The sequence below is a fragment of the Panthera onca genome, chromosome F1 (assembly GCF_046562875.1).
Source record: "Panthera onca isolate mPanOnc1 chromosome F1, mPanOnc1 haplotype 2, whole genome shotgun sequence".
Lineage (NCBI taxonomy): Eukaryota > Metazoa > Chordata > Mammalia > Carnivora > Felidae > Panthera > Panthera onca.
The window spans coordinates 50,606,246-50,618,882 of record NC_138355.1 but is presented as its reverse complement, the minus strand read 5'-3'; the positions used below and the strand labels follow the sequence as shown (position 1 = coordinate 50,618,882).

Here is a 12,637-nt window from a genome sequence, read left to right as displayed (position 1 = left end):
CTCCCCCGTTCATGCTCTGTCTCTCTCTGTCCCAAAAATAAATAAAAAAAAAAAAAAAAAAAGGAAAGATAAAAATTTGAAAGATACCGGATATTTGGTATCTTTTTTTTTTTTTAATGTTTATTTTTGAGAGAGAGAGAGAGAGGGAGAGCAAGAGCGAGAGAGCATGAGACTCACACACACACGCGCATACACGCACGCATCAACACATGAGTCGGGGAGGTGTGGAGAGAGGGAGACAGGATCCAAAGTGGGCTCTGCGCTGACAGCAGAGAGCATGATGCAGGGCTCAAGCTCACGGACTGCGAGATCATGACCTAAGCTGAAACCAAGAGTCCTAGTCACTTAATCGACTGAGCCACCCAGGCAGCCCTGGATGTTTGGTATCTTAATGGATCTCCATAAAGAGTGCATTGGTTCTGTTTGATTTACATATTTCCATCTGTCTTTCTCTCCCTCACCTCCCAATTTTCTCTTAAATATTAGTTCTCCACTGATGTGCAGTTGTTAATGGTGATTTAGTAAGGGAGTTTGCAGGAGTGTGTGAGATTGCCAATGAAAGCAAACTTTAACATTGCTTTAGGTGGATTGGTTTTATTTGCAGATTTTGGATTCTGGCCTTATAAGTTTACTGTGCCTTGTTACTATGAATCAGATTACTTGAAAGGAGTATATGAAGGAAGGAATTTTTGTCCTTTTGTATTTTGACATGTTTTACAGAGTACTTGGGGTCAAGATTAGGAATCATTTTCCAGAGCTTAGAATTATATAGAGAAATCTGAGAATATAAATAAACTTCAGTTTTTGTATTTATTGTAAAGTGATCTGCCGATACTAATTTTCACTGCCTAATGTGATTAAAATTTGAATATCACAACCTGCTAATGTTCTACCAATGTTCATTATAGTAGCCAAAATTTTTGAATCTCCTAGCAAAGGAATAAAACTTAGGTGCTATGCTCCATCTTACTTTTAGAATTGAATTTTCAAGAAACTGAGATGAACAATTTTCTTTGAGCTCTAGGTGGCAGGGTTTTCCCATCATTTCAAAACTTAGTGTTCTAATTTCATTTAGTGTTATTGCCACCAGAGTATAATTTAAGAAATAATGGTTTAAGAATTGTTTGGTAGCCAAGTTTGTTTCTATGAGTGTTAACATTTTTAGAAACCAGAAACAGTGTTTTGACTAATAGTCTTTCTGTATCCCATTTTTATCTTCTAAACACTAAAAAATCTTTTAGGTACTCTGTCTGAGAATCTTTTAGGTACTCTGTGATTTGATTTGATTTGATTTTACTTTATTTTATTCTATTTTATTTTTTGATGTTTATTTGGAGAGGGAGAGAGAGTGTGAGCAGGGGAGAGGCAGAGAGAGAGGAAGAGAAAGAGTGCAAGCAGGGGAGAGGCAGAGAGGAAGAGAGAGAATCCCAAGCAGGCTCTGCACTGTTAGTGCCGAACCCAACGCAGGGCTTGAACTCACAAACCATAAGATCATGACCCGAGCTGAAATCAAGAGTCAGATGCTTAACCAGCTGAGCCACCCAGATACCCCCAGGCCCTATGATTTTAGATAGACCTTCATTATTCCAGGGATTAGTGCCTTCTTACTTTCTGAGTTTGTGGAATAAAATGTTCTAGGTACCATGAGAAAAATAAGTATGTTACTTTATAGTTATATCATTATTGCAAGCACCCCAAATAAAGCAACCTGATTTTATAATGCCATTAAAAACATAACTTTTAAACTTAAAAATTAGTAGTGTTTCTTGTTGAAAAATTGTAAGAGATCATTAAAAGGAAGATAATAATCACTTATAATTCTACCACACAAAAATAACTGATAATATGGATTCTTCTGGAGTAAGTGTTCCTCACACAATACTTGATTATTTTTAAAGTAATGAGATTTGATTTTCAAGTATTTTCAGTGATTTTCATAGTAGGATTAAGAATTTATTTGCATTTGTCCCTGTGTTGGCCTTTGTACTGCTGGTAAAAAGCAGTGGTTGGTTAAGTGCTGGCATCTTTGCATGAGTCAAGTTTTTACAGATCTTTTAGGGGCGCCTATGTGGCTTAGTTGGTTGAGCAGCTGACTCTTGATGTCGGCTCAGGTCATGATCCCAGGATTGTGGGATCGAGCCCTGCGTCGGGCTCCAGGTTGAGCATGGCATCTGCTTGATTCTTTCTTTCTCTTCCGCTGTCTTTCTCCCTCTTAAAAAAAAAAAAAAAATCTTTGAAAAGTGTGCATTGACTCCTAACAAACAGTATTTCAAAACTTTCCACATCTCATATAAATTGTAGCAACCTGAGGTTAGTACTGGACTTTATCCTATCTAGAAGAAGAGATAGTAGTTGATTTCTTTAAGAATTAAGAAGCCTCTTTTGATAATATATCTATCATTTTTACTTCAGTGTTAACTTTTTTCCTGGCTACATATTTCAAGAGAGGCAGAATATGAATATATTTATAGCCAATTAAACAGTTTAAGTAAAATAAAAATAATAAGCTGTGTTTATAGTATTTGGTTTTTGGATCAGTTTTTTAGTAGTAGTAGTAGTAGTAGTTTGATTTTTATTTATGTATATACTAAAAAACACTTCAGAATGATGTAGTAGGGAAGAACTGATAGGAAGAAAACAGTCTGAAGTTATTTATTAAATAAACTTACTCTCTTTGACTATTTAATTTTAAGTGGGCTAATTAAAATCCATTTATATTTTAGAATTTTTCCAAGAATATTTTTGCAATTCTTCAGTCTGTAAAAGCCAGAGAAGAAGGACGTGCACCTGAACAGCGACCAGCTCCAAATGCAGCACCTGTGGTAAGAATGTTTTCTTGCTTATATATTAATTAATTAATTAATTAATTTTAATGAAAATGACTCTTGCTTTTCAGTATTGTAATTTTGATTTAAAAAATTTTTTTTAAATTTATTTTTGAGAGACAATGTGAGCAAGGGAGGGGCAGAGAGGGAGAGGGAGAGAGAGAGAGAGAGAAAATCCCATGGGCTCCACATTATCAGTACAGAGCCTGATGCGGGGCTTGAACCCATGGAACTGTGAGATCACGATCTGAGGCGAAACCAAGAGTTAGACTCTTAACTGATTGGACTACCCAGGTGCCCCTCAGTATTGTAATTTGAAAACAAAGTTTTTAAATCAGTAACTTTTAATTCTTTCGCTGCTTTAACAGTCCTGAAGGATTTGGAAATCTTCCCCACTGTTAAAACTTACACAATGACATCTCACCACTTACACAATGAGATCTCACCACACACAAGTTAAAATGGCTTTTATCAAAAAGACGGAAAGTGTGGGCAAGGATGTGGAGCAAAAGGAACCTTTATGCATCCTTGGTGGGAATGTAATTGATGTCACCACTAGGGAAAACAGCATGGAAGTTCCTCAAAAAATTAAAAATAGAACTACTGTATGAACTAGCAGTCCTACTTCCAGCTATTTATTGAAGAAAATGAAAACAGTAACTTGGAAAGATATACGCATTCTCATGTTCATTGAAGCATTACTTACAATAGCCAAGATACACAAACAACCTAAGTGTTCATTGATGGATGAATGGATAAAGAAATTGTGGTATATACAACAATGGAATATTTTTCAGCTATAAAATAGATTGTAATCTTGACTTTTGTGACAGCATAGACAGACCTTGAGGGTGTTATGCTTAAGTGAGGTAAGTTAGAGACACATAGCTTATTCTCTCTTTTATATGTGGAATCTTAATAACAAAACCAGCTTCTAGATACAGAGGACAAATTAGTGGTTGCTAGAGGTGGGGGTGGGTGGGAGTGTGAGAAATAGATAAAGGGGGTCAAAAGATAAACCAACAACAATAATTAAAAAAACCCCAAGCAACCAAAACAAAAAAAAGTTACTTCAGCAATAATTCTTAACTAGAGATATACTTGGGTTAGAATCTGAAAGTGGTAAATCTGTTGTATAAAGTAATGTACCTACCTGGGGCGCCTGGGTGGCTTGGTCGGTTAAGCGTTCGACTTCGGCTCAAGTCATGATCTCATGGTCCGTGAGTTCGAGCCCCGCGTCGGGCTCTGTGCTGACAGCTCAGAGCCTGGAGCCTGTTTCAGATTCTGTGTCTCCCTCTCTCTCTGTCCCTCCCCTGTTCATGCTCTGTCTCTCTCTGTCTCAAAAATAAACGTTAAAAAAAAAAATAATGTACCTATTCATTTTTGCTTGGGAGAGTCATTACCATTGTTAGAGATATAAACCCTATGAACAGTCCACTCTGGGAGCTTTTTCTGAATCATTCATATCTGTGACTTCTTGGTGAATGTATTGTGTTTCTCTTGATCACAGATCATTTGGTTCTTTCATTGTACCTTAGTTTTAGCCACTTGGGGGGTTGACTGCCTCATTGAGTTGCCACTTAGGACTTTTCCAAAGTAAATTTCATGTATGACCTATATTTAAACCCAGATATACCCTCCAGTTTTGTTGAAAATCCTTCGAGCTAGTCATATGATTCAACAAAAGATAAAAAATACAAATAAGATTGTTTTTATTTTATATAGTTTTCAGAAGCATATTAAAATTTGAAAGAGCACTAATACAGTCTGCAAGATCTAGTAGTTTTGCTTGTTCATGAAATCATTGGTATTTAATTTTTTAGAGGTAGTGGACTTTTGTTGGTATTTAGGTTACTTTGAGTTGACCTTCCAGCAAGTACTTAAGTGCCTACTGTTTGTCAGTGTGCTAACAAAAATAGAAGAGATAGCTGCCGTCTTTGAGCTTAAAGTCTAGTAGGACATAGAGATGAGTAAAAAAACTAGTGGAACAACTTACGGTGATAAAATAAGGGTACTTGTAATTGTGAATTGGTTAATGTTTTGAACAGCAATTGGTAGGAAACTTATGTAAAATCTTAAAACAGTTAAACCGTTATCCTTGTGATTTAGTTATCTCTGTATTTCCATAATCATTAAAATATATAAAAATTTTAAATTAGGCATTTAACTACAGAAGTATATACTTAGTGACAGTCTTGAATGAACTATCTTTTATCTGGATTAATACTTAAGGTAGTATCCTATTGTAACAAAATGAAGAGTATGTTTTTGTCTTTTGGAATACCATGAATTTCCCAAGCAATTTTGGTAATATTCCTTAAATATGCTTTTTTAGGTTATTATAGGCTGAATTTCAGATAAAGTATTTGTGAATTAAGTTTATATCATTAGATTGGCAACTTATTCTAAGTATTTTAACTAAATAATACCGTAACTTCAGTCTTGTCTCGTACATTTATGTGGGTTTATTGTCATAGTTGTCATATTTATTTAATTTAGGGAGTAACAGCAGAATAATTTAGGTAAAAGGTTCTAAAATGTCAGTTCAGTAAACTGAATTAAATTTTTTTTTGTTAAAAACAATTCATAATTGGAAGAAGTTCATTTTTCATAAAGAAATTGAAGTAATCACAGTGAAGTAATCACAGTGAAATTATTAAGCATACCCATTTTCTTTCTACAGTTTCTAAGAGGTTTGCATTTTGCCTTGATACAAGTTTACTTGGAGTCCTTTGCTCTTGTCCCTTATAGGATTGGTAATTTTTTAGCAGTAAGCATTATCTTGAAAATAAGATTCATATGACTCCCCACTTTTGTCTTATTGGCTCTTGTAAGAAAAAAAGCTTAGAAAATAATATGTTTATTGTGGTTTTTATTCTGAGTTTTAAGTAAGAAGTTAAAATATTAACATGTACCTCCTAATTTTTCTACAGGATCCTACGTTGCGTACCAAACAGCCTATCCCAGCTGCCTACAATAGATATGACCAGGAAAGATTCAAAGGAAAAGAAGGCAAGTTATTTAATTTTTATTTCTCCCTTACTGTGGTGGTGATGAACTTGAGAGGTAGTGTGGCCTGATGTTTATGAGCAGGTGTTGGCAAACATCTGCAGGCCAAATCTGGCCCAACACGTATTATTATAAATAAACTTTTGCTAAAACATGGTGACATTTATTTATGTATTATATGTGGTTCCTTGGTGTTGTGACAGAGATTGTGTAGCCTGCAGAGCCTTAAAATACTATCTGGTCTTTTACAGAATAAATTTGCCAATCCCTGGTTAACAGCCTGGATTCTGGGTCTGGATTGCCTGTGTCACAGTTACTTTTTGTGTGAATTTTGATAAATTACTTTAACTGCGTTCTTGTTTCAGTTTCTTCTTGTGTTACATTGTAATACTAATAGTAGTAGTAGTAGTATCTATCTCTTAGCTTTATTGTGGGGTGAAACTAGTTAATAAAGCCCCTAGAATAGGGACTGGCATATAATAAACTATCTATAAATATTTGCTGTTATTAATATTCTGCTTTTCAGAAGTTGAGATTGGAGGTTCTGTATACCAAATCATATTTCTCAAATTGTAAATGTGTACATTGAGAACTTGGGAAGCATAGATTGTAGTAACTATATAAGGACTTATTTTGTCGTAGCCTACATGGTATGCTGGCTAATGTGGTAGTGAACCATTTCCATGTTAGTGTGGTGGTTAGTGAAGTGGCACCAATGTCCTTGTAATTTCATTTGGCACCATCATTTATCTTGACTTAATTTGTGAAAAAAATGAGACAGAAGCAACTATAAGTTTAACATTTATGATTTTTCTCTGCAAAATCTGAAATCTCCATTTAAGTTTTAGTAAAGGATATACTGCTTCTATATAGTGAATTTTGGGTGCTGACTTAATATACTGGATAAAGGTGTGTTCTGTGAATACATGCTGTAGAAGTATAGTGGTTCATTCTTTTATTCGCTGCAGTGTTTTTCTTGTGGAATGAATTATGTAAAGTAGGGTTTGGCCAATTACAGCCCAGAGACCAAATCCGATCCTCTTTGGGCCAAATCAGGCTGTGCCCATTTGTTTACATATATTGTTTATCTTGCTTTTGCACTATAACTGCAAAATTCAGCAGCTGTGATATAGACAGATAGCTTGCAACGTGTAAAATATTTAATGTATGACCTTGTATGGAAAGGCATATTGAGACTGTCCTGGAACCTTTATCACACTGTTTATGGCATTGCTTTTCTACAAATTATATAATATACGCATATGATTATAATTTTGAAACCCAGCTTTTTATAATTTAAGGCCTTCTCATGATATTAGAAGCTTTTAGTGCTACTGTAATTGAGTATTAGGAGTATATACTTTGGACGTTATATTTTATTCAGTCCAATTTTTTATATTCCCACCTAACTATATGACTGTTGAGCACAGTTGTATAGTCTTAACCAGCTTCTACACAAAGGGCTTGCTGGTGTGTATTAAATATCTTTTTGAGACTAGTATCCCTTTTAAAGTTTTTGTCTTCACAGGTATGTAATTTAACTTTATATGTATAGTACATTGGATGTTTTGTTACACTATTTAACTTTCAGATTATAATGCAGATGATTGCTACAGATTTGTTATTGATCATAAGATACATAAAGTGTAACCCCCTTTCGCAAACCCCCTTTTTTTATAGAAACGGAAGGCTTCAAAATCGACACTATGGGTACCTACCATGGTATGACGCTGAAATCTGTAACGGTAAGTCATTTTGACTGCAGGGGTTCTTTTGTCCCAGGCATTTAGTGTGAGTAGCAGATGTCGAGGAAAATCTTTGTTCTCCATTATTTTCTATTTCAGACATTTATCTTTAATGACTAATTGTGCCGATAGATCTGTATGGTGATTATTTGATTTGCGGATATCCTCTCTTTGGTTTAACTGAGTAGTGTGTATAAATAAAAGCTGTTTCGATTAACTTGCAAGTAGGGTGGATGCTACCTGGTTAGAGTATTTAATGCCACTGAGGAGTTACAAGGTCCAATCTGGGAGAGTTATTTTCCATAATATCTTATGTTCTTTAAAACGTAATACCTTTTGCTCTTTAAAAAGACAGATTGTAATAATGGTTGATGTAATACTTACAAAATGTATACTTGTCAGAACCACGGTCTTAGGTGTACACAATTATAAGCCTTCGGGTCACCTTTAACAGACTTTCTTTTATATATTTTTAACTGCCTAAAAATGGTTATTCCTGGATGTTCTGACTAGGCTGTATTTAACACCTAATTTTTATTTAGTCAGTGATAGGAGTTGGTGATGTAGAGCAGGAATTCTGCTAACCCTATTTTGCATATTTATATTATAGATTATTATACCTTTTATATTTTAAAATACTATGTGTATATATTTTAGAGTACCTATATATTTTAAAGCTAATACCAAACTTTGTCTTTATTTACAAATCATCAGATCTTTGAGGACTCAGTATGACATGGAATCATCATATATATTTGCTGTGATTTCTCAGAATTAAGATATATCTTGTCATGCTTTTCCAGAACAGATAGCAAATAAATGTGGAGAATGTAATATTAAAAGTTGACCTTTCTTATTTTCTTTTTTTTCTTTCTTTCTTTTTTTCTGGACAAATTGGAATTGAGTATTAGATATTTTGCTGATATGTTTGTGTTTAAGTTGTTATCAGATTTGTTTTTGTATTATTGAAATTGTCTGTGAACTCAATGATTCATTTAACAAGTACTTTGCACGTGTGTCACACCCTGTTCTAGTTGTTAGGACTATAGCTATGAATTAGACAGGGCTTCTGTAGAGAGAGTAGTCAGAGAGACCTCTCTGAGCAGGTGACTGTTGAGCAGAGATCTTGCAGAAAAGCATTCTATGAAAGACAGCTCAAGGGTCAGGATTGAGGCCAGTAGAGCAACAGCATGAAGGCCAGTGTCTCCATGACCTAGTGAATGAGGTGAAGGTGGTAAAAGATAAGGTACACTCATCTTACGAGATCTGCCTAGTTCTTCCTACTTCAAAATGTAACTCACGGCTGTAAAATTCAGCTTAAAAAAATTTTTTTTTAAGTTTATTTATTTATCTTGAGAGAAAGAGGGGGCACAAGCAGGTGAGGGGCAGAGCGAAGGGGAGACAGAAACCCACGTAGGCTGTGCGCTGATGCAGGTCCTGAACTCACAAACCCTGAGGTCATGACCTGAGCCGAGATCAAGAGTCAGACGCTCAACCGACTGAGCCACTCAGGCACCCCTTAACTTAAATTTTTAAAAGATTAATTTACTGACATTTTCTTGGGAATTGAACTTGCCTACTGGCCATTCCCTAAGTGAATTATTGTGAACTGCAGTTGTTATGCTGAGGTAAACATCAGGGTAAGTTTTTTATGGTGGTTGTCATTGTTGTTTTAACTTTTGTCTCACCTGAAATGTCATGAAATTGGTTTCATTACTGAGCTTCTGTGGAAGTAGTAAAATCAGTGATAATTTTTATAGCGATGCTTTTTACAGAACAGTTTTTCTGAAATTCAAGGACAGCTTCTTAATTAAACAGTTTGAGAATGATATAGCTCTTTTTCCTCATTAGATTTTGCTTCTAAATATACTTACAAGAGAGGTGAATTTAAACAAATTTATGGTGTCTGTTTTTACAGAAATAATCACATAAAAGACATTGTGTAGGAATGCAACAGAAAGACTAAAAATGGTCAGATTGCTGGTACTTTTCATAATTTAATACCCCGTTGAATCTCTACTGTTTGTGACTTGATTTATTTTAGCAGTTGTTAGAGAATATATGGAGAGGTTTGAATGTGAAAGCTCTGAAGTTGCTCTGATAATTGTTTCTTTTATTTGAATCTCAGTCTTAATGCTTCCAATATAATGTTTTTTCCTTGTCTTTTTTCTTTTGGAATTATTACCTATTTATGAGCTTGTGAGTTTGACCAACTTTCTTATTCTCCAGTTAAGAAGATTTCTCTTGGGATATCCACCCAGATACACAAAGCAGTTAAATGTATGTTAAAGGGTTTGTTGCACAGGTATGACTTCCTTTCTAGTTTACGTATGAGCTCATTTTAGCTACCGCTCTTTTTCAGGGTTTTGACACATTTAGTTGATCTACATAGTTACTAAGATTAAGATAATTCTACATTACAATTGGTCTGCATATCTTTTAAATGTAAGACACTAGAGTTCTGTTAGATACAAGACTAAATAAATTAATCAGGTTATCAAATGGCTAGAAAATTTTTATACAGTTGATTTTTTTTTTTTTCTTCATTTGTTACAGAGAAAGGAGTATGTGTTTGGACAATAAAATTTCATAAGAATCAAAAGGTATTGAGAGTTATAAATATTAAGGGTCTGGCAGGGTATTTGCTAATATTAGTATTTTATGAAGATAGTAATTTAGAGAAATTCATTATAGGAATGGAAGCCCAGGTATATTTAAAGTTACAAGTTTGTATAGTTGAGTCTGGTTAACTTTTGAGTCAGGCCAAGAAATACAGAGGCATAAGACATGGATGTTGAAATTGCTAAGGGACTTTTCCAAGTTGGGAGACTTTCCCCAAAATGTGTTAGTTGGGTTGTATAATGTTTAAGAAATACTAGATTAAACATTCTTTGGTATAAGAATCTCATCATTTTTAATATATGAATATATAAATTGGAAGACAAGAATATGCACTCATTCCCAGGCTTGTTTGCCCCTTTCCTCGCTCCTGTTGACAATACTGGGAAGAACTAGAGTTGTGTAGGATCAGTTAAGTGAAACTGTCTTAGTAGTTTTCGACTGGGAGTAGAAACCATTGGGTTGGGAGTAGGGAACACTGGAATGTGTTTACATGGGTTCCTTTTTTGAAAGGAGCCATCTTAGACTAAGAAAGTGCCACTTGACAGTGCTTTTCATTATGTAGAAAATAAGAGGAAATGATGAAGACCCTTCTTTTTGGGTAGTAGTCAGGAACTCATCTGTGGTTCCCCTGGAGAAGGAGTAAAAAGATAGGATCACATTTCATTCTTTTTATTTGTGAGATTTGGTAATTGAATTGGGAACTACTTCATTTTAGCCTCCCATTCTAGCTTGTTAATGTTTAGGTAGGAAGGTCACATACTCTTTTCCTTGCTTATTCTTTATTCTTTTCTTAGTTCATATTGAATATCATTGACTCTCAATTACCTTGCTTTCTTCATTTTTGAGGAAACATTTTGCACTCTGAAGTTGTACAGATTCAGTGCTTTCCTTTAAGACTGTTTGAATGGACTCCAACAGATATTATAGTTCTTAAAACATTTTAAGCCTTTTTTTGGGAACCATTTTCCTGCTAGTAAGTGAACTTAGATGGGTATTCAGTACCTACATTAGAGATGTAATATCACCATCAACTTTCATTATTTAGAAAAATCCAGAACTGCAATCTCTCTATAGAGTTATATTCTTGTTTTTAAGTTTATTTATTCATTTTGAGAGAGACAAAGACAGTACCAATGGGGGAGGGGCTGGGGGAGAGAGAGAGAGAGAGAGAGAGAGAGAGAGAGAGAGAGAGAGGGAGGGAGGGAGAATCCCAAGCAGGCTCCGCGCTGACAGCACAGAACCATGTGATCATGACCTAAGCTGAAATCAAGAGTCAGACACTAACCGACTGAACCACCCAGGTGCCCTTATAAAGTTATATTCTTAAGCAGGAATGCATATATTAGTAACCTACCAGCTCCCCTGTTTTATAAAATTTCCTTCATTCTCATTTGATTGTTAATTGTTCATCTCTGCTTGAAGTGTTATGGGAGTATTATATTAGCAGTAATGCTCTAGAGTTATGTCTAGAGTCTAGGCCAGCAGAAGATAGAGACCACTGATTAAGACTTTCTTACTGAACACTCTTCTTTCCTTCCCTTCTTTTCTTTAGCAAATAATTTTCGAGTGCTTATGTAATGTTATTGTGTAGATTTTAAGGGTGCCAATGGGAAAATTTCTTCCTAGAGTTAGATGCATCCTGTTTATACATGCTAGTGCCCTGACATCATATGCCTCTCTTAGCATACTTTCGGAATCATTCATTGTGCCAATCTAAACATGGCCCTGCATGTTTTATTAGACATCAGTGTCATTTAAAATTTTATTTTATGCACTAATATTTAAAAATAAAAGTATGTCACAAAGTCTGGATTTTCAGCTTCTTTTGAAAAGTCATCTGGCATGACTGGGTACTGGGTCCACATCTAGAGTAGCAAGAGTCACACTGATACAAAGTAGTGACTACCTTCTTTAAATGGGAATGTTTTCTTTAGGTTGCCCATAGGCCTCACTACTCTGTTGTTTTTGATCTAGTGGTCTTGACTTATTTATACAGTTGACCCTTGAGCAACACTGGGATTAGGAGCACTGAGACCCCCCATCCCCTTCATGCAGTTGAAATTTTGCATATAGCTTCTGACTCACCCAAACGTAACTACTAATAGCCTACTGTTGACTGGAAGCCTTAACTGATAACAGTCTATTAACATATTTTGTGTATTGTATGTATTGTAACTGTATCTTATAATAAAGTAAGCTAGAGAAAAGAAAATGTTTAGAAATAGAGAAGAGAAAATTTATGAATTTATTTACCGTACAAATTTATTTACTATAAAAAACATACATACAAGTGCATTCATGTAGCTCAAACCCATGTTGTTCAAGGGCCAACTGTACCACCTGCTTAGACCTCACTGGCCTTCAGTTTGAAATTCTTGATCTAAATGAAGGCAGTGTTCTCTTGTTAAAGAGAAGGTAGTAAGTTGAAAGCACATA

The 12,637-nt window shown here is 35.0% G+C and overlaps 1 protein-coding gene across 1 annotated transcript in view; it reads left to right on the top strand.

Annotated features, from left to right (window-relative positions):
• The window catches only part of CDC73 (cell division cycle 73), a 134,860-nt gene that overhangs the window by 27,043 nt on the left and 95,180 nt on the right, over positions 1-12,637 (top strand). The window contains exons 8-10 of the mRNA XM_078441128.2: positions 2,724-2,822; positions 5,759-5,837; positions 7,515-7,579. Coding sequence (XP_078297254.1) covers positions 2,724-2,822; positions 5,759-5,837; positions 7,515-7,579 — 243 coding nt within the window. The remainder of the gene's footprint in view (positions 1-2,723; positions 2,823-5,758; positions 5,838-7,514; positions 7,580-12,637) is intronic.